The 23,702-nt window shown below is 37.3% G+C and overlaps 1 protein-coding gene across 1 annotated transcript in view; it reads right to left on the bottom strand.

The window, feature by feature from the left end:
- The window catches only part of TET1 (tet methylcytosine dioxygenase 1), a 97,397-nt gene that overhangs the window by 26,795 nt on the left and 46,900 nt on the right, over nt 1-23,702 (bottom strand). The window contains exons 3-5 of the mRNA XM_006835832.1: nt 8,161-10,486; nt 4,136-4,226; nt 3,511-3,604 (exon numbers count right to left, since the gene is read on the bottom strand). Of these exons, the coding sequence (XP_006835895.1) occupies nt 3,511-3,604; nt 4,136-4,226; nt 8,161-10,486 (2,511 nt within the window). The remainder of the gene's footprint in view (nt 1-3,510; nt 3,605-4,135; nt 4,227-8,160; nt 10,487-23,702) is intronic.

Raw genomic sequence — 23,702 nt, 5'->3', positions numbered from 1 at the left:
TTGTGACTCTGTCTGTACAGGATTTCTTTAGAATGGCCAGTTGATTTGAACCACTGACTTTATATTTAGCAGTTTAATGAGTGTTTAGCCTATAGCACCACACCAGTGTTTCCCAATATAACGTTGTTGTTGTTGTTAAGTGCCGTCGAGTCGGTTTCGACCGATAGTGACCCTGTACAGGGTTTCCGAGGGTGTAAATCTTTACGGGAGTAGAAAGCCTGATCTTTCTCCCGCGGAGCAGCTGGTAGTTTCAAACCACTGACCTTAAGGTTCACAGCCCGATTCATAACCACTACGCTACCAGAGCTCCTTAGAGAAGCTATGAAAGGTAGGAAGGAAGAATACAAAATGCCATTACCATGCTATCTTTTGGTCACTCAATTTAGGGAAAATCAAATTCCATCAATGAGGATATTTTCATTCTTTGCTATTTAATAGGAAATTAAGTATGGGATTCAGAAATAAGTAACACATGCAGATTATATCAAGTATCAATTCCAGAACACTGAGAAGAAATCTCTGACATTTATTTCAGCAAATACTGAAAGTACATACACAGTGGCAGCAGAGGCTTATACTGAACAGTTTTTAGCTAAGAAGGATTAGAAAGAAAATCAGCCAAGGAAAACCCCATGGATCACAATGATCCAATCTGCAACTGATGTCGACGATGACGCAGAACCACGCAGAATCTTGTTCCATTGTGTTTGAGATTTCCATGAATAACAGCAATGTTTATGAGCACTATTTTGTACATATATGTTACTAATTTAAAGGGGTCCCCCTATAAAACATGATGTTGACTTTGGAAATAAACTCATTCTATGCTAATATCGAAATCTTAACTTTTTAGTTTTTTTGTTTGTTTGTTTAAATTTGGGGTAGTCAGTAAGATGACCACAGTGATCATCACCTCCCAGTTGGTATCTATGCCCTGGTGTAGTCCTAAGTTATAGAAGTCATTGGAGCTTCCTCCTTACTCAGTTAGGAAAATCAAGCTGACACAACATGAGGCTATTTAACAAGCCCAATGGTGCTGTAGGATAAGCACTTGACTACAAGGTTGGTTTAAAACAGGGTTGGCATTTCAAATCCACCAGCCACTCCTTGTAAACCCTATATGGGGTCTCTATGAGTTGGAATAACAACCTAAGAGAATGACACCTCCTAGAAGTGACCTTAGAAAGGGATCCTCTGGTCACAAGTCAATTTTAAAATGATGCAGCCCTAATTAAATCTTCACTTAGACCTATGTCAGAACCATTTACCTAAGACACTCTGGGATCCCAGACCCACAAAACATATAATAAATATTTGCTTATAAGTTTTGGGGAACATATTATATAACAACAAATAACAAATACAGATTTTATTCAATATCTTAGAATGATCTTTTCAAACAAACCAAATAATACAACCCTAAATAAAACACTTTAAAGTCTTCTTATTGCTCATTAAATTAAAAAAAAAAAAAACTCCTCACCTCACAAACACCTACAAAACTTTCATGAACAGACTTTTTTTTGCCTACATTTGTATCATTATCTGAATCCTCAACTTCAGTGGCCTCTTCATTGGCCAGGGCCTTTCCACTTACTGCTTCCTGTTCAGTAAGAGTCACCCCTGGCTTCCTGCATCATTATTATACCAACCCCAGAGAGCTTTCTTGAAAAGCACTATCTGTTAACTTTCACTCAATTCACAATGAATAGTTAAAAACAAAAAAAAAATGGAGAAAAGAGGATAAAAATTTGTTACTTTAGATTATAGACTGGCTGCTAACATAGATTGGTGGGTTCAAACCTACTCAAGGGATCCAGGGGGTAAACTGGTAATCAGTGGCAGCCACGAAAACCCAATCGGGAGAAGTTCTGATCTTTTACATGGGGGCCAACAAGAGTTAAAAATTTACTCAGTGGTACTTGGTAGCACTTGATAGGCAACAGGACTATGCTAAAAAATGAGAAAGATAAAGTCTATGGTAACAACTCTTGAAAACATCCATGAGAAAAAAGGTGTGAACATATGGTGTATTTGAAGACTAAACATTAAAGATATAAATTCTATTTAATGTGATTCCAATTAACATGATAATAGGGTTTTATTTATGCAATTAGATGAGGTAATTAGAAACAAATACAAAAAATTAAGCAAGCCAATAATGGTTATGAAATCTTTGAAAAATTAAAAGCAGTACTGAGGAATTAGTCCTATCAGATATAAAGTATAAAATCTGAATTATAAAAATTGCCACCAAAAATTGAGACAAATTCGTAGCTTTTATAAATACTGGCCAATTTTCTTAGTGCATTACAAGTGTCTATAAATCAATAATATACCAACAGTATACAATATCCTTCAGAAGCACAGGGGCACTTTAGGGTAAACAATGGTCGGCAGTTTGAGCCCACCAGCCCACTCAGCAGGAGAAAAAGGAGGCTTTCTGCTCTACAAAGATTGACAGCCTTGGAAGCCCTACGTAGGGTTACGATGAGTCATAACTAACTTGACCCCACTTCACAACCACTTGCCATATTCTATTTTAAAATAGTTTTAAACATCTGAATATATCACATTTACAAGAGTTTAGATAAAATGTACAATAATAGTCATTCTGGATGCCACTTGGAAATACCTTCAACAAAGTCTCTTTCACAGAAATACTGAGTGCATGTTTTGGGAAATTGAGAAAAATTGAGTAAAATAACTCAATAAAGAAAGTAATATTTCAGAACTATAAACCCTCTTCCGCATCCTAAGTATTCACATTGATACATATTATAGGGAATGTTCTGCACTTCTAGGGGAGCAAAACTGACATTAATGTTGACAAGGTGATCTCAGTTGAATATAACTGCCCCAAAGGGATTTTTCCAAGGTTGTAATCAGATTGCCACACCCTTCTCCCAACAAGTGGAAGTGGTGGTGCAGAGAACCAGGCAACTTTTTGATTAAAAGCCAAATGTATCTACTGCACCATCTAGGTTCCTTGAGCAATGAAATTGAAGCCAGGAAAACCTAGACTAAGTCTGTGATGCCAGATGTGATTCTGGGCCAATTTCCTAATTATCTGCAAGCGTGATGACTGGAAGATAATACTTCAGGTTTGTGGCAACAGTATCTAGCTTGGGGCCTGGCAACAAAAAACACTCAATGAAATGGAATTCTTTTAACTTATCTTCCTCATTCTGAAATTGATTTTGCTCAGATTTCACTGAGATTGTTAGAAATTAAGGCAAGTGTTTAATTACTACTTGATTCTACAGCATGTAAGAGAAAACAAAAAAATTAAAATTCTATCCCATGTGAAAGAACTGGGACTTTTGTAATTTAATAATTTCACTCAGCATAATATGCTTCAGGTCCAACCATGTTCTTTGGTTTTTCAAAGATTCATAATTATTCTTCAAAGTTGTATAGTATTCCATTTTGTGTATGTACCAAAGTTTGTTTACTGACTCTTCTGTTGATGGGAACAAAAATTATTAGTAGGTTTTTAGAAACACTTACCCACTTAGCAATTGGACACCCATGAGAGCTTTTTCCTTCTTTTCCTGTATATACTACTATTTCTATCCTTATTGCATTTCCTTTTTGACCAAACCTGTAAAAAAAAAAAAAAAAGAGAGAGAAAAACACAATGGAGGGAAAATACTAATTGTGAGGTATCCTTGGAACCTGTAACTTTTAGCATCTTAATGTGCATAAAGACATAGATTTGTAGTTTAAGTTTCCTAAATTTACATTTCAGTGGCAGATGTTTTTATTTCTTATTCAGTTCTGTTTGTTTATTTATCCTTAATGATCCCTTTTTAAAAATGGCCTGACTCCAAGAAAAGCAAAGGCAATTAATATCCTGGTAATGGTGGTAATCTCAACTGTTTCTACAATTATGTAATAATATACAAATAAGTATTTCTAAATTTAACAAAGACATTAGTCCTGCTTTGTGGGTGGCTTGGTTCGTGTTCTGTGTCTCTTGGGATTAGTGAGTCTGGCGGCCTTGACCAAGGACAGTACTCTTTTCCTGGGTGCTAGGAAATATCCAACTCATACTTGTAAAGGTTTCCATTCATCTGCATTGACTCCAGTCCACAATACAGAATGGCTTTAAGAGGGAAATATTTGTCCTCACCTATTCTCCATGATTTCCCTGACAGCAGCAACACTTGGTCCTGCCCCAAGGTGTGTATAATATGGACCTTTGTCTTTTTGTATAACTCGATCTGTGGAAGGAATGAGATTATTAGACCCAAGGTTTTACAGAGTTGCATAGGGCATGGAAGAGCTAATTTTTTATTTTTTTCTCTATATAAAACCATGACTTTTGATAAGGAATTTAAAAACTAAAGTCAAGCAAAATAGGCATTGGAATTTAAATTGTTAATGTTCCTTTCTTCTTGCTACTCCTAATTCTTTTTCTCTCTAAGCATCAGAAGAGGAAAACCATTTTTTAAAGATCTGGATATATTATTCTCCTGTCTCCTACTTTTTAAAACTTGAAGTGAAAAGTGAAGTTATTTAGGAACTATGATTCAAAAAAGAATGACCACAGAATCTTATTTAATTTAAAGTAAAATTTCAAAATTTAGACTTATCTTATTGTACACTTGCACAATTAAGTATTAATCATGCAAATGTACACAAAATATATCTTGTTACAATTATTTGTATTATCAAGAAAAAAGCACCCTTATCATCTGTCAGAAATGATTGGTTGAATTATGGAACATTTATTTATATAGTGGAATTCACTGAAGCTATTAAAGTAATCACACTTGCAAAAATTTTTAAACGTCAAAGATTTCAATAAGCTAAAAAAGAAAATTGCATAGTATGTTTCCTTATTTTTATAAAAATGTAAAGACTTGAAAAATCATCAATAATATGAATTCATATAGAAAAACTATGAGTGTTTTATCTTCACAGAATGGAACCATATGAGAATGTTTACCTCATATGTTAAAATGTTTGCATTTTTATGAGTATTAATTATACATATATTGTGGTTAAGTACCGTGGAGTCAGTTCTGACTCATAGGGACCCTGTACAGGGTTTCCGAGGCTATAAATCTTTACGGGAGCAGAAAGCCTCATCCTTTCCCCATGGAACAGCTGGTAGTTTTGAACTGCTAAACGTGAGATTAGCAGCCCAATTCACAACCACAACGCTTCCAGAACTCCTTTCACATATATTAGAAAACAGTATTTTTTATTTGACCTGTTATTATTGTGCCTAATCAGAATCATCAAGGAATGAGATGAATGCATTTCTGACCATGGCGAACCAACACCAAAAGGTCATTATTTAAACATTTTCATTAGACATCAAATATAATGTAGGGTTGTTTCTGTGGCTTTTGAAATGGATACTGAGTAGATTTTAACTTATTATTGGTGATCTAGAGCAGTGATTCTAAAACAAAGACAATCTTGTCCACAAGGGATATCTGGGCATGTCTAGAAACATTTTTGGTTTTCACAGGTGTGGAGGCAAGTGTCACTAGAATCCACTGAGTAAAGGCTGGGAATGCTGCTAAACATTCTACAGTGAAGAGAAAAGCCACCCACAACAAAGAATTATAAAGTCCAAAATGTCAATAGAGTCAGGGTTGAGAATGAACTAAAACCTAAACCTAATGGTTATTCAATCTATTTTGCTAGATTATAGCATGAGGAAATCAGGGATCCTTTGATATGATGATCTCACTTCTTTTTGTTTTTTCTATCTCTTTATTTCAATTCACTAACCTCAAATTTAATGATTAGAGGAAGACACATGAGTGATAGCATGTAATAGAGTTCATTTTAGGTGCTCAATAAACTTTGACTACCTGACTTTTATTGCTAATGGCCTTTAGCTGTTTTACCTCCTATACCTTGACTAGTTATTATGTATGCATATAAAGAAGGTGTCAGAATATTAAACAATCATCTAACTGAAACTAGTATCCACAAGGTAAAACTAGAATACCTTCATTATATAAACTGCTGTTGTTCAGTGTTGTAATAATAATCAAAAAAAGATTGGATCATTTCTAGGGAATAGCAGGACTTTAATTGTGAAATCTATGGTATAACTATTGTTGTTCTTGTGAAGTGCCATCGAGTTGGTTCCAACTTCTAGTGACAATGTATAGGGTTTCCGAGGAGTGTCTAGTGACTTTGAGCCACTGATAACCTTGCAGTCCAGCACATTAACCTACAGTGCCACACCAGGACCTCCTATAAATTATAATGGCATTTTATTTTTTGAATACTAGATTTTCTCCCTGCATTTATAGTGCTTCCTTTATCACCATATAGATTTTTGAAGCAATAAAGGGTAGAAGTTACAAACATTGGTTTGAGAGTTGAGAACACGTCTCTGAAGCTCAGTTTAACCATTTAATATAACTTTTCTGTGCCTCATACTTCACATTTGTTAATTGGGGATATTCAGCCTTGCCTTTGTCGTGAGATATAAAATATCAAGGGCATGGCACCAGACTCTTTGTGACAGCTGTCATATGAGCTAGCACCATTATAAGAACTTCTCCATCTCTCCAGTCTTCCTACTCACACAGGATTGTAACCCTTTGCAGATTGTGAAACTCTTCATGAATGCTTGACCTCAGTGCCAACGACATACTAGACTATTAAAACTGGGTGTTGAATAATTAATGCAGAAACAGAATGATCAAAATATCAAATTATATTGCATACAAAAGTACTAAAAGTCAGCTCTAGATTCCAATATCCTTTATGAAAGGATTTTATTAAAATTCAGGGATATCCTTTTGAATTATTTTTAACAAACCAAGGTGGAAATGAATAACAAGCCACATGTTCATAGTAAAAAGACTAATTTTTGTGACATGGGGCTAGATTTTAAGTGCAAGATTATAATAATTAACCCTATTTGTATTGGGTTTAAAACAGGTTATTTCCCAAATTCCATCCTATCACAGGCCATATAATAGCTGAAATAATAGAACTTTAAGCAACCTTCTATTCACTGCCCTTAAAGCAATTCCAATTCATAGCAAGCCTATATGTTGACTCCAACACAAAGTCCAAGACAACCTCGTTTTTCTCCCATAGAAATCCACCAGCTGGTGGGTTGGAGCCACTGACCTTTTGATTAGCAGTCAAATGCCTAATTAACACCAGAATGATTTCTTAAACAACCCAACATACTTTAATAACTCAAAATATTTACTCACCCTGTTGGGGTTTTTTTAGTTAGACTAATAAAAAATTTTTTAGTTCTTTATATTTAAGAACTACATGAGATTTTACCATAAATGATGACTAATATCAGTATATAAGTCAAATTAAGTGTTGGTAGATTTAAATATTGAGGAAGTTTATCAAAGACCCACCTGAGACTCTACCCCAGCATGATTTTCATAGGGCTTACAAGCATTCATGAAACTTAACAATAATTTTTAAGTGTTTAACTTTCAGTGATGCCTAAAGCACAGAATGACATTGATTAGAAATTTGTCCACAACTCAGCTATAACCACAAACCTGCTTATGATTACTATTTTGAGATAGGAAATAAATATTTATTGAATAAATTTGTTAATTAAAAAATAACAAAACTCAAGTTATCTAGAAAGTCTTAAAGTATCTAAGATACTAGTTTTTTTTTCTTCACATCTGTCTACATGGTTCATATTTTAGCCCATAAAAACTAGATGCTAAAAGGAAACAAAATACTTCTAGGTTTGGGTGACAATTATACAGACACTTTCACAGCTATTTGTTGAGTTCTTTATGTTTTATATTCTCTGCAAATATTCTATATCAAACAATAAGTAATTGTTTTTAAAATGCAAGTATTCTAGGCAGCATAAGCTTGTAACAAAGTACTTGAAAATTTCATTCTTGAGATATGCACAATATACAACTGAAGATCCATTTAAGCTAAACAGAAACAACCAGCTTTTCTACTGAAGAAAGTTTCTTTGTTATTTCAAATGAGTTGCATTTCAGATTTATCTGAGCAGATTCAATGAAAGACCCACCAAAAAAGTAGACATAGAATTACCCAAACCATCTTAGCTTGAAAAAGAATGAGGCAAAAAATACCAATCCTCAATGAAGAACGAGAACTGCAAGAAATTGATGGAGGTTAAAAAAGAGGAACACCTACCCTTCATACAACACTTACCGAGACAATTGCAGGTTGGCAGATCAGAATCTTTCGTTGTAGAGACCAGGTTTTTTGTGGGTTTAGTAAAGAAGTTCATGGCGTAATCGTTAAAATTTTTTTGTATACTGTCACCAGGAGAAAGTCCTAATTTTCCTAGACCGGATGAATAGACGTGTTCTTCACTTTTGGTTGAAACCACTGTAATTCCACCTGAACATACAACATTTACATTCCTGAGAATTTGTTCTGGGTCTGAGAGGGATCTCTCATGAGAGCTATCAGGCAATGTTAGGACTCTCTGATCCATGAGTTGCTCTTTAATATCCTGCTGACACTGTGTTTGGTCATTGCAAGACATCAGGTTAGCACACTCGATGGGTGAAGAGGAGAGCTGGGGCAAGGGTTGAGCTTTCTGATCGACATTCCCTGTAGGCTGTACCTGAGAATTACAAGCTTTGTCTGTAAATGCCTCCCCGCTGGATTCAGTTTTAAAATGAGATAAAGAGAAAGAATCCAATGGTTCAACCTTTATCATTTTTTCTTGTGCTAATTCAGGATAATATCTCTCAAATTTTATCTGATTGACTGGAGGAAATAATTTTTTGTGTTGTAATGCTGAACTCTTTTGTGTCAATGGCTTACATACTTTGGTTAGTGGAGGAATTCTTCCCAACTGAATAGGAAAATTATGGGGTCCAAATATACCATATCGTTGAAATTTGGATGCCACCCAAATTGCATGTAACTTACTATACTCATGTGATAAATGTTCTTGCTTCTTCTGGTCATTTTCATCACAGCTTATGACTGCAGGCTTCCTTTTTCGTCGAACTCTAGGTTGGGTGCATTTTGTCCTTTTCTGGGATGTGTTCTTTTGTTTTGTTAATGATGCGCCATGATAGTTCTGTATACTTGAAGGTGGTTTCTGTTGTATTATGGTCTTTTCCTGACTATATTTTTGTTGTGAGTTATGTGCAGAAAGGCTTGTTGGTATAGTTTCACCTCTTTTATCCTCTGGTTTTATATAATTTAATTTAATTATTGACGCAAGTTGGGTTAACTGTGTTGCAACATCTTCCTCTATTTGACTGTGAGCTGCATCATGACAAGACACATCTCCCTTTAACTTCTTACTTCTGTCCAGTAACTGATTACAGCACCCCAATTTATTACTTCTTGGTGGGACCTGATACAAATTCTTAGAGTAACTATCAAGAGGAATTCTACCATGAGCAACATTTTTGTTTTTGCCAATTTTAGATGAATTAGAATTTGGCGTAAAAAGAGATACTGAGTTTGTGACTTTTGAATATTCCTGTGACTTAGTGGGTGCTTGGTTAGTAACTGAGCACTTGTGTGATTTGGAAATGGCATTTTGACCATTGAATACCACCATGTTACATGAACTCTGTTTTTCCAAAAGTGGAGCGTGATGAAGGATTTCTGCTTGCCCTTGTGAGTTTGGGTCCTGTAAGTCTTTTCTTACAGAGTAGATAAAAGCTTTACAGTTATGAAGGAGACTAGCAGTTCTCTGCTCTGTTTCTACATCTTTCTCTGACTTTGATGGTGAGGAATTCTCTGATGGAGCTTCTGAAAGTTGAGTCAGGGCCTCTATGGCCACCATTTGCTCAGCCGTTAACATTCTATCTTTTATTACCGACAGAACACTTGATTGAATTGGAGACTCATCTTTTAGTTCTTTAATATTTCCGCCATCAGGGGTTGTTGGCTGATGACTTTCATTGTGTGTAGCAATATAACTGTTTACATTCAAGTCTGTAGAATCTGACATAGACTTGGAGTTAAAGCCAGGTTTCTGAAAGACGAAAACATTACTTCCCCCCTTGAGACGACCACAGCTTGAACTAGTAGCAATAGACCTCATGGCATTGTTATGGTTTGCAGTGTCTTTCAGGAATTTATAGGAATTATTTTCAAGTGCCTTGCCAAATTCTTCAATATTAAATGGTTTAAAGGAAACATTTGTTTCAGTTGGCAAATAGTGTATATTTTTTATTCCGTTCCTTACGCTTTGTGCAAACAATTTTTGCGGTTCAAGGAGGTCAGGAAGTAGGACTCTTTTCCTGTCATCTTCTAAATTTTTCAATTTTCCAGTTTCTGTAACATTTGCACTACAATCTGCTTTGACGTGATCGCTGAAGTGTGATTTTCTGCTTTGTGTCCACTTCTCTACTTCAATGCCGGTCATGCTTTCTTTACTTCTAGTTACATTTTCAAGGGAATGTGGGTTCAACTCCAATCTTTGTTCTTCCCCATGACCACATCTGCCGTATTCCATGGATCCTGATGTGAGGCCATTTACTGGTTTGTTGTCAATATCTACCTGGTAAAATGAATATAAAAATTACTTATACATCATTTATTCAAAAAATCTGAGTCAGAACCAGAGCAATTTCACAATAAGAGTAATTAAATGTGAATCCTATCCTCTATGGATTCGCGTAGGAGACAGTTTATTGTTGCTTCTTATCTGTTCAGGGAAGTCATAAACATCAAAAAGAGGGATGTGGGAAGAGAATTGCAATTTATGAATTTTCCCCCATGCCTGTTAATATATTGGTAGATTAATGTTTCCCCAATTACATGGTACCGTTAAATAAATGGGTTAGTATTTTAATGTAATCTGTGTTAAAGAAAAAAGAGAACAAGTCATACCTTATTGAATTTTCCCAAAATGATACCTTTGAACAACGAATCAAGTTCCCAATGAAGGAACTTCCTTGTCTAGTAATCACTCTTTCCACAAGTGTCTTGACATTTAACGTCACAGATTACCAATGTTTATTTTTAAACTTTACATAACTAGCTTCAAACCCTCAAAATATACTTATGAGCTTTAGTCATGTTTCTAAGTCTGTTTGTAGTTTAAGTATGAATATAGGAAATTTGAAAGTTGTCAAAAATTAAATGGGATGCATAAAAATTGACATCCTAGGCATTAGTGAGCTGAAATGGACTGGTCTTAGCCATTTTAAATTTGACAGTCATGGTTTACTAAGTCTGGAACGTCAAAGAGGAATGGTGTCCCATTCATCCTATAAATGAAGTAAAATGCTCTCTGTGATAATATTCGGTGGGCTACCAGTTAATACTACTAGTATTCAAATTTATGCATCAATCACAAAAGCCAGAGATGATAAAAGTGAAGAATTCTACCAATTTCTTTGGGCTGAAATTGATCAAGCATATATTTAAGTCGTATTTACAATTACTGGTAGTTGGAATTTGACACATGTTGAAAACAAAGAGGAAGGATCAGTAGTTAGAAAATATGGCTTTGGTGACAGAAATGATTCTGCAAATTATATAAGAATTTCACAAGACTTATGACTTCATTGCAAATACCTTTTTTTAAAAACAGCAATAACATGGCCCTCACCAGAAGGAATGCACAGGAATCAAACTGACTATATCTGTGAGATGAGATGGTGGAAAAGCTTGGTATAATCAGCTAAAACAAGGCCAGGGGCCAAATGTAGAAAAGACTATCAGTAGCTTCTATACAAGTTCAGGCTGAAGCTAAAGAAATTAAAACACGTCCATGAGAGTGAAAGAAAAACAAACAAATCAGTGTTGGAAGAAGTACAGCTAAAATGCTCCTTAGAAGCCAGCATGGTAACACTGTCTCTTGTACTTTGGGCATGTTATCAGAAGGGACCAGGCCCTGAAGAAACACATCATGCGTCGTAAAGTAGAAGGTCAGCACAAAAAAAATTTAAAAAGGAAGCCCCTCAATTAGATAGACGAGCACTGGTAACAACAATGGATTCAATTTAACACTTATGAGGATGGTGCAGGATGAGGCAGTGTATTGTTCTGTTGTGACAGGGTCACTATGAGTCAGAACTGACTCAATGGCACCTAATAACAAGAATTAAGGATGCCCCCAATTTACAGAACTCAAGTCACCATCCTTAGGTTTCTGTGGAAGTACGGTGTGAGTCCAATTTATAAGACTGCTTTGGCAAAGTTTGCTCTCTTGCTCGGCATGTTGTCTGACCTCTGATTCCTGGGATTCATGGAGGCTGACCTCCAATTCAAGTGACTTGCATCCCATCACCTGACCCAATTCACCAGCTCTTGAAGCTTCCTGTATCAACAGCCTGCATATTTGGGTGCAGAGAATCTTCCACACTGACCGTTTTGAACTACAGATCTGAAACTGGACAGCCTACACAACTGCGTAAGCCATTTCCCTTGACAGTTGTTGAGCTCGGTGAGTCCCTGCGGGGTATTATAGGACCCTGGGACATGAGGAAGGGGTGAAGTGGTGACTGATACCAAGGCCTATTGAGTGGTGTGACATGTTGGAAAAGTTAGACATTTTAGATATCTGTAATCTCCACCTCAGAGGGACCCGTCTCTTATTGAGCTTTCTAAATGAAATTATTCATGCAGACACTAAAGGGTCAACATTAACCCCAAACTAAAGGTGAGCAGACAGGAGGGGAGGGGAACCTAGATTCCTAAAAACAGAACCAACATAATGGAAATAATGACTGCTGACACATTGTCAAAACTGTAACCAAAAGCATGAAACCATTTATACAAAGTTCATTAAAGGGGAACCTAATTTACTATATAAATTTTCACCTAAACAACAATAAAATATTATTAGTTTTAAAAAAGATAATGTGAAGGAATCCATTTGCAATGCTAGATCACTTGTTAGAAATGGATGGTGATATAGCTGCTATGCATAAGTGTGACGATTATTCAGAAAGAAACTGCCATATGACTCAGATATTCCACTCATAGGCATATACTCAAGAAACTAGAAAACTGGGACTAAAACAAACACTGGAACACAAAATTTCACTGCAGCATTATTCAAAATAGCCAAAAGGTGGAAAAAGTTCCAAAGACCTTTAAAGGATGAATGGATAAACAAGGTGTGCTATATACATACAATGCCATGTTGTTCAGACAGAAACAGAAGCAAAATTTATAGATACTTGTCACTATGTGGATAAACCTTCATAATATTATTCTGAATGAAGTTAAGTCTAATTCAAAATATTGTTGTTGTTAAGTGCCGTGGAGTCGGTTCCGACTCAAAGCGACCCTACACAGGGTTTCTGAGGCTGTAAATCTTTATGGGAGCAGAAAGCCTCATCTTTCTCCCGTAGAACTGCTGGCCTTGCGATTTACACCCGATTCGTAACCACTATACTACCAGAGCTCCTTAATTCAAAATATTAAGTATCATATAATTCCACTTGTACAAAATACCTAGAATATGTACATGCAGATTGTTGTTGTTAAGGCCCTGCATAGGGTTTCCATGAAGTGGCAGGTGAGATTGAACCGCAACCTTGTGGTTCAAATGACATTGCAGTCCAGCTCATTAACCCACAGTGCCATACTGGGCATTACTGACAATTGCCAGGGTTTAGGAGGGAAGGTAATGGGAGTAGATGATGAAAGACTACTGTGTGTTTGGTAATTCGGTTCTGACTCCTAGCAACCCAATGCACAACACAACCAGATATTGACAAACTTTAGGAGTTAGAAGGGGGTAATGGTAGCCCAGCCTTGTGAAAATAGTGTTACCGAATTAAATACCAAAAAATTGTTAAGATTGCTAATCTTCTGCTATATATATTTCACCAAAATAAAATTTAAATAAACCATCAATCAGACCAAGTCATTTACCCATGACCAAGATAAATAAACCATCAATCAGATGTAAAAAGGTGAGTCCTCGACCATCCTGAGTCTCAGGGCACTCAAGTGGCAGTCATCCACAATAGACCAAAGTAGTCCAAACACAGATGGGTCAGCATTTATTTACTGAAAATATAATTTGAAAATTCCTATGTGCAAACCATTGTGCAAGAGACTCAGGATCTTGTACTGAAAAAGATAAGGTGCCTGCTCTCCTAGAGATGAATTCTACTTGGATAGAAAGATATAACTAATTACAAAATTGAAAACCAAAACAGAAAAAGCTCTTTGTTGTTGTTGTTATGTGCTGTGGAGTCGGTTCTGACTCATAGCGATCCTGCACAGGGTTTCCGAGGCTGTTAATCTTTACAGGAGCCTCATCTTTCTCCCACAGAGCAGCTGGCAGTTTCGAACTGCTGACCTTATGGTTTGCAACCCGATTCGTAACCACTACGTTACCAGAGCTCCTTTGTTGTTGTTGTTGTTAAGTGCCGTCGAGTCGGTTCCGACCCATAGTGACTCTGTACAGGGTTTCCGAGGGTGTAAATCTTTACGGGAGTAGAAAGCCTGATCTTTCTCCCACGGAGCAGCTGGTAGTTTCGAACCGCTGACCTTAAGGTTCACAGCCCGATTCGTAACCACTACGCTACCAGAGCTCCTTTAGGACCTAGTAATTGAAACCATTACTTGCCTGTCAGTTTGTGGTTCTGTGGCGACATGCATGTTTCTGTGATTTTGGAAGCTATGCCACTGGTATTTTAAATACCAGAAAGGTCAACCATGGGCAGGTTTCAGCAGAGCTTCCAGACTAAGACAAATTAGGGAGAAAAGTTAGCCACTGAAAACTTTATGAATAATCGTTGAACATTGTTTGATATAGTGCTGGAAGATGAGTCCATCAAAAAGACAATTTTCAGTAGTCTGATGATACAAGGTTGATAACTGCTCTTGGGTCAATTCAAACTCAAAGCATACCTGCACAGGGTTTCCAAGGAGCTAGTGGGTTTGAACCCCTGACCTTACGATTAGTTGTTTTTGTTGTTAAGTGCTGTCGAGTTGGTTCCGACCAATAGCGACCCTGGTCAGGGTTTCCGAGGGTGTAAATCTTTACGGGAGTAGAAAGCCTCATCTTTCTTCCCCGGAGCGGCTGGTAGTTTCGAACTGCTGACCTTAAGGTTCACAGCCTGATTCGTAACCACTACGCTACCAGAGCTCCTAGTAGTCCAGTGCTTATCCTAACATACCACACCAAGATTCTATTGAAAATACATAAGATAAATGCATAAACTAAACAGGTATACAAAAAGTAGTTGCATGAAAGAACACTCCACGGTGCAGTTCAGGGAAGCAAAAGCTCTACATTCCCAATCTATAAACTGGGTTTTTGGAGAAGCAGCTCAGGGAGAATTATGAGTGCCTTAACTAATGTTGAAGGAGCCCCGGTGGCACTGTAGGTTAAGCACTGGGCTGCTTAACAAGGTTAGTAGGTATAATAGAGCAGGCACACTGGAAGGGAGAAAGGTGAAGTCATCTGTTCCTATAAAGCTGTCTTGGAAACCCAAGGAATCATTATACTCTGTTCTATAGCATCACTATGAGTTGAAATCAAATCAATATTTCACCATGACACTGGCTCTAGTAAGAACTACAAACACTAGCCATGACGTTTACCACAAGTGTCTGCTAACCAAACCAAATGTAAGCCAAAAGGAAAGCTCAAAGTGCCATCTAAGGAAAATTCTCAAATAAATGTTTAAAGTCAATATTTTTAGAAATGGTTTTTTAAATGTAGAACTTGTACAATAGCCACCATATTTTCTTATACCAGGAAAACTCGACTACCAATTTTCCTTCTCTCCCCTCCCTTGTTTTGGGATAAAACCATATGTGCTATATACTAAGTTTTGTGGTCCTATAGTGTAGTAGCTACGAATTGGGCTGCGAACCTTAAGGTCAGCACTTTGAAACTACCAGCTGTTCCGTGGGAGAAAGATGACGGTTTCTGCTCCCAAAAAGATTTACAGCCTCGGAACCCTGTACAGGGTCACTATGAGTCAGAACTGACTCCACGGCACATTAACCACCACCAATATTCTGTGGATTTGGTGCTGTAGAATAAACACTCAAATTCAAGGTATGTTTGAACTGCGAGGTCACGGGTTCAAGCTCAACAGCCGGTCCTTGGAAACCCTATATAGTGAGTTGTAATCAACTCAATGGCACTAATAATAACAAAACAAAATTCTGTGATCAGTGCACCTCAGATCTCCCTTAATTACTAGTCTTCCTACATTCCATGTGAGGAATTCAAAGGTCTCAGGGAGGTAAGTCTAAGAGGGCTGAACTTGTGGAACTTTTGCTAGTTTCCAACCACCCTACCTTGGAGTCCTTTGGTTTGCAGGTTCTTCCACGCTTGGGTCTAATAGGAGCCATGGCAGAGACCTCAGTTGTTTCCTCAGTTGTCTGCACTAGATTGTGAGTTTCTAATTTTCTTACTTCTATACCTAACAAAACCTCCACCCACTTTTAGCCACAGGGTGATAGAACTCAAAGGTAATCCTTTAGCCTCAGGCTGGGGTCCCAGTATGGCACTGTGTGTTAATGCGCTGAACTGCAAAATAGATTAGAACCACAAGGTGGGTAATTCAGGCTCACCAACTGCTCCTGGGAAACCCTACACAGGGTCACCATGAGTTAGAATTGACTCCGTGGCACTTAACAACAACAACAAGAAAACTGGTTCTCAGTTATTAGAAATCTCTACTAAACCAAGGTGACAAACAGCTCCCAGTCACAGGTGTTCTGGACCACGTACCTTTTCTTCTGAGGCTATAAGATTTGTTGTTCTTGTTGTTGTTAAGTGCTATAGAGTCAGTTCCGACCCATAGTGACCCTGTATAGGGTTTCCAAGGAGTGACTGATGAGCTTGAACCACTGACCTTGTGGTTCAAACTACTTTGCAGTCAAGTGCATTAGCCCAAAGCGCCACACCAGAGGCTATGAGATAGTATTATTTATTTCCATTCAAAAAAACAAAAAAACTTGCAAAGATCCCAAATCTACCTCAAACTATCATCCTACCAACTTTGACACCCAATGTTGTAATTGAGTTTTCAGACTTCAAATTTAATCATTCTTTAAGTATCAGAAACGTAGCCTGCTAGTTTTAAGAATCCCAAGGAGCTTTAATTTCCCCTGAAAACTCTTTTAAGCTCTACATCTCCAAGGAGCTAGTCAGGCCTTTGGGTCCCTTTACTTTAATCTTCCCCTCAAGGTATTCCTGTAGCTCTGGAATCCTTAAAGGTTCTAAATTGAAACCCATTGCCTATTCATTTCTCATGAATAATCTCACTCCTGCTCAAGGTTTAATAACCAAATCTAATGTTGAGCGTTTCATTACCTTGGTATACCTTAATTCTTTCTGTCTTTCCGAAGAACAGGTACCTTAATGGACTCGGAAAGATATCCATCCTCTTCCAGCCCCACTTATTGCTAAACATGTTGTTGTTGCAGTTCAAACTGACTTTTCAGTACAATGCATTACCTGCAGCGCCACACCAGTAAACACCACTTACTAATGTAAAAATGTTAAGTTTTGCCTAAAAAATGTAAGGTTAATGGGCAAGTCCTTGCTCTTTGGAGATTCTTTGAACCTCAGTTAGTAAGAGCACTTATGCAACAGGTTTAGATGGAGGATTTCCATACACTGTTGAGACGAAATTACTATTTAAGATATAAAGGGCATTGGTGATGCAGCAAGAGAATGTTGGTAGTTCAAATCCAGCAGCCACACTGTGGGAGAAGGATGAAGCTTTCTGCTCCTGTGAACATTTACAGCCTAGGAAACCCTATGCAGGGTCACTATTGGAATTGGAATTGATTCAGTGACATTAAGTATTCCTTCCACCGCAATCTGTCCTTTGACTTATAATAAAACCCTAAAAATTCCAGCTTCAAATCCACAGTTCAAACTAACTGACTGAAAGCTACTCCCATGACTAAAGCACATGGTTTTGAAGACACAGGTCAGGCATCTAAACCCACTAGCCACTCTGCTAGAGAAAGACGGAGCAGTCTGCTTCTCTAGAGATTTACAACCATGGGAACCCTTTGGGGTCAGCTGTGCTCTGCCTATAGGGTTGCTATATCATGGAGGGTCAGTGACAAAGAGGAAGACCCCCAGCAGGATGAATTGACACAGTGGCAACAACAATAGGTTCTAACACAACAATAAAACAATCTTGGGAATAGCACAGGACCTTGCAGTGTTTTGTTCTGTTGTGCATAAGGTCCCTGTGAGTGTAAACCGACTACAGGCCACTAATAACATTTGGTTAATGCGAGCTGAAATTGACTTGAGGACAGTGGGTATTATCTATGCACTGAGCATTTACTCCTTGCCAAGTATTATTATTATGGAGTCCTGGTGTGGTGCTGTAGGATAAGACCTAGACTGCTAACTGCAACATCAGTGATTCAAACTCACCAGCTGTTTCTTGGAAACCCTATACAGGGTCGCAGTGAGTCAGAACTGACTCAAAATCACTTAAGCATTATTATGAGTATTTTATAAGAATTATCTCATCTGCTTTAACTACTTAGATAAATGGCACTAAGAACTAAATTCTTCTTCTAATAAGAAATTTTTTTTTAAATTGTAGGAAGACTAAGATCAATAATTTCAGGACTCAAATCTCTCTGGCAAAAAATCCATGTATCTACAAGCAAAGGCACTGTTCTACAAGTAAAGATGGAACCACCAACAATCAGTACTATTAACATTTTTTACAATGAATGCCATTGTTCTTGTTAAGTGCTGTCCAGGCAGTCCCAACTCCGAGACCCTGTACAGGGTTTCTGAGGAGCCGCCGGTGCTTTTGAACTGTGGACCTTGTGGTTTTCAGTCCAGTGCTGATCTTATAGCACCACATCATTGATGCTATTGTTGTTAAGTGTCGTCAAGTCAGTTTGACCCATAGCCACCTTGAACAGGGTTTCCAAGGAGCAGTCTGTGAGCTTGAATCATCAACCATGCAGTTCAAAACAGCTTTGCAGTCTGGCACATTAACCCACAGAGCCACACCAGGACTCAACTATTAGTTACCAATATTTACTAAACCAAGTAAGAGCACTACAATTCCTTAGGTAGTTTCTTAGACTGTGAGAATTATTTTCCTTCTGAACCCAGTTGACCTACCTTCATTCATTTCTTTGTGAAAAGATTATTAATTTTGAGTGATAGCAATAGAGCAACGCTATTGAAAATATCACCATGAAGTTGGTTTGAATTACAAGGTTGGCAGTTCAAGTTCACCAGCTGCTCTTCGGAAACCCCTTTACAGGGTTGTTATGGGTAGGAACTGCCTGAATGGAACTTAACAACAATTGTATAGGCCATAGGATTTAATTTGCTTTATTTCCACTAAACATTTCTTTAAAAAAAAAAAAAAAGCTAGAAGAGTTTCAAAAACTCTAAATTAAAAGCATAATATTAGGTGATATTGTATGGAAAGTTTAGGATTTAACAAACTCAGTAACTGAAATAAATATATATAAATAACAATAGGTTCGTGTCAAGTGATTGAAAAAATATGAGTGAATTTAGGATAGAACTCAGTCAATGAGGTATTGATTTCCCTCCAAAAACTCCTTGGACCATCACGCTCCTCCTCTCATTTCTGGATAATCATGAATATGCCTTTACCTTTTTGCTTATTTCCTCAAATTCCTCTGTTCCATATAATTGGGTGACTAAAATCCAATGAAAAACGTTCTCAATACAACTAACCTTCTATCAGTGAATAGTGATAAATGCATACTGTCAGGATTCACTGATAGACGGCAGCCAGGAAAAACCCCATTGGTTTGTTTCATTTCTTTAAAAATAAGTCATAAGTGCTGTCCAAGATTTTAAGATATTTGTTCTACAAGGTTTAGTCTTATTTTGTACCAAAATGTAGGGTCATTTGGTTTTAGCCACTATCAAGCTAACCAGCGTAGAGTGTTCTCCCTCCCCTCATGACCAAAGATACTACTTTGGACCTTGTAGCACCTAATTCCACCCAGAAAGCCATCAGATAACTAGCTAATTCATGGTGCTACAAGGCACCAATAAAGGTTTGGCCTTTTGGTTGTCTTCTTGGCTCATGTGACTTTGGGTCCTAGCCAGTTACTCTAATTATATCCCTTCAAAGAAAAAAAAAAAAAAGTCAGTGTATACTTTCTAAGACTAAGAACATGAACTCCAAGAACCCTGAGTATTTACTCACAGTCAGCACACTTAGCTGGTGATTACACACAGAAGTATTTTTACACATTTCTAACAGAAAACCAGAGAGCATTCTGGAGCCAGTGTTTCAAGATCTGCAAGTTTTCCCTTCTGGCTTCTTCCCCACAGGCTACACAACAAGTCTTTTCCATCTTAAGAAAACAAAAGCTTCTGGGACTATTTAGTTCCCATCCTACATCACAGCACTCTTCAAAAGTTGTTAGGTGTCCTAGAGTTGGTTTGGTTCAGACTTATATACAGGACCCTATGTGCAACAAAACAAAAACACTGCCTAGTCCTGCAACATCCTCACAATTATTCTGTTTGAGTCCACTATCTACTGCCACTATGTAAATCAACCTCACTGAGGATCTCCACTTTTCCAAGCAAGTAGCTCTGGTAGCATAGTGATTTCCAGTTGGACTGCTAACTTCAAGGTCAGCAGTTCGAAACTACCAGCTGTTCTGAGGGAGAAAGATGAGACTGTTTGTTCTGGTAAAGATCTATAGCTTCAGTCCTCTTCCAGGTAACAGTTCCTCTAAACAGCAAGCCTTGCCATCCTGGCTTCCAAGGAACATTCTGGCTGTAATTCTTCCAAGACAGATTTGTTTGTTCTTCTGGTTGTCCTTTGTCCTTTCAATTTTCTTTGTCAACACCATCATGCAAATGCAGTGGTTTGTGGTCTTCCTTATACATTGTCTAACTTTCACATGCTTATGATGCAACTGAAAATACCATGGCTTGGGGCAGACACACTTTAGTATTCAAACAGACATCTTTGCTCTTAAATACCTAAAGAGATCTTTTGCAGCAGATTTGCCTAATGTAATACATCTTTAGATTTCTGGACTGCTGCTTCCATGAGCTTTGATAGTGGATCCAAGCAAAATAAAGTCTTTGACAACTTCAATCCTTTCTCCATATATCATGATGTTATTTTTTGGTCCAGTTGTGAGGATTTTCAAAATTCAAATTCAGCCACTTAGTAAGTAGTCTGTTTACTCATACCCACCCCCCTTTCATCCATCTTTGTTTCCTGTTTCTAGTGCTTCTCCCTTAGTACATTAATTTAAAAATATTTATACCCAAAAAATATCTATACGCATTGAGTACTCATAACATCTAGTTCCTGAGGACATCAATAGCCAACAGGACATACAAGTTACCAGCTCTTGTAAAGACTGTGGTTGTTAAGTATTGTTATGTCATTTCCGAACCATAGTGACCCTGTATAGGGTTTTCCAAGGAGTGGAGGGCCTTGCAGTTCAAACCAACTTTACACTAACCCACAGCACCACATTACACCCTAATAGTTGTACGACTCTTAACTTCTCTCATCTTTTACCCTACATGCGTTAGTCAGTCCACTAATATAGACCATTCCAAATCATACTGTTGTAAGAAAACACTGTCCAACAGAAATAGGAGATAACATTATCCCACAGATATAATATTAAATTTTTTAGTAATTAGATCTTAAAAGGTAAAAAGAAACAGGTGAAATTAATTTTAATATATTCAAACCAATATATCCAATATCTAAACATGTAATCAACACCAGAAAATGGCAAAAACAGTTTCGATATTTTTCTATTTGAAGTCTTTTTAAGTAGTATGTAATTCACATCTGTAACACAGCTTCATTTACATGGCACATTTTCAGTTGTTAAAGTAAGATGGAATGGCTCCAAACAATCAAGTTGGATATAATGGGAAAATAGATGGCTGCAGTTGACAGTTTAAATTGATTAAAATGAAATTACAAAATCTGTTCCTTGTTTGTACTATCCAAATTTCAAATATTCCACAAAGCACTTTTTTAAGAGGTTCATTCTAAAATGTAAATCTCATTGCTTTAGGCGATGCTCCCAAACTTTGCTAAACAGCATTATCATCAAAGAGAGTTTTAGAAAAACCACAAATTCCACACCAAGTGGTTTGTGTTTGTTAAAGGTACTGAACCTCGGAACCATTAACATCCAAAGCAGAATTCACACTTCACAGTCCAGTAAGCAAGTCCTTCAATTCCTGGCCCACATCAAATTTTACAGACTGAATGTGCACCACCCCCACCTTGCCAAATGCTTCCAGGCTATTTCAAGTAGTCTGGTTTCAAAGGGCTACTTAAGACAAGGATATTCAACCCTTTCCCATCCAATTCATTTACAGTTCTTACAGGAGGAAAGATACCCACAGGAGAAAGATGAAGCTTTCTGTTCACATAAAGATTTGTTGTTGTTAAGTGCTGTCGAGTCAATTCCAACCCATAGTGACCCTGTATAGGGTTCCAAGGAGCAGCTGGTGAGCTTGAACCACCAACCTTGCAGTTCAAATGACTTTGCAGTCTGACGCATTAGCCCACACAGTCCTGGTTGTTAGAAGTCAGTTAGAACTGACTAGACAGCACACAACCACAACCAAGTTTTTTAAATCTTAATGTTGATTCATTTTATGCCTTTAAATAATACTTCTAAGTTCATTACTGTTTTGAATTAATCAAAATCTCAGTGGATAAACACTTCAACGGACCCAGAAGAAAGCACAAAACCCATTAAAATGAAAGTAATAAAAAAAATCAAAGAAATAACATCCAGCAGTGCAGTGAGGTACTTCATATGGCTCTTCTTCTGCCTTAATCTTTGTAATAACTCCCACCGAACTATTTTTTTCCTGATGGGGTTGTGTAAGAGAAAATGGGAGAAGATGCTCCATAGGATGATATGATTCAGTTGTGAATAATTGCTAATAATAATAAAAACTTGGACCTCTACTTCGTATAAAATGAGCCATCTCAGAATCAGGAATGGCCATTTCACTGCCATCCATAAGAAAAAGCTAAGAGCTAAGAGCTTCTTTTGGATTCTGAGATTCTCTATGCATTGTACTTCCTCGACCCAAAGACAGAGAAATAACAGAGGGCTGGCAGAGGCACAGTAGAAGCAAAACCAAGAGCCAAAGTCTGAGAAAGAGCAGTGGGCCCAGGGAACTAAGAAAACTGAGTGCCTTAGGGTAGGAGAAACCAGACAGAAAAGAAGACAATGCGATGAAATATAAACACTGGGGAAAAACCAACATTGACCGAAAAATTGCACATCAAATATGATGGAGAAATCATGAAATTTCCAGATAAACAGACATTAAAAGAATTTATTTTAAAAATAACAGTCTAACCTTACAAAAACTATTAATGAATTCTTTGGATAGAAACTAACAACAGCAGACAACAACCTGAGGTTAACATTTCAAAATAAAACCTACAAGGTAGAAAATAGGTAACCAGAGAAATTCGTTTGCAACACCAAACCAATAAAGCCCACAAAGTAAAAAGAGGGACTAAAATAATAATATAATTAAGAGAACTGCCAAAGAAGAAAAATCACATAGATTGCAAGAAAAACTAGATAACTAAACAAATGAAAAAATCAATTTAACTGTAACCCTAAAACTAGATCAATACATACCCTGACCCTAGTCATAACCCAACCTCTAACCCTAATCCTCATCCCAAACCATATTGTTAACACCAAAGTCCTAGACTTAGCCATAGTCCTAACACTAACCCTAACCACTTACTTCCCAACCTCCAAGTATATCAAAGCATATG

This window comes from Chrysochloris asiatica, unplaced genomic scaffold (genome assembly GCF_000296735.1).
Source record: "Chrysochloris asiatica unplaced genomic scaffold, ChrAsi1.0 scaffold00020, whole genome shotgun sequence".
NCBI classification, from domain to species: domain Eukaryota; kingdom Metazoa; phylum Chordata; class Mammalia; order Afrosoricida; family Chrysochloridae; genus Chrysochloris; species Chrysochloris asiatica.
Note: the sequence above shows the minus strand (reverse complement) of the source record. Positions and strands in the feature narration are given on the sequence as shown.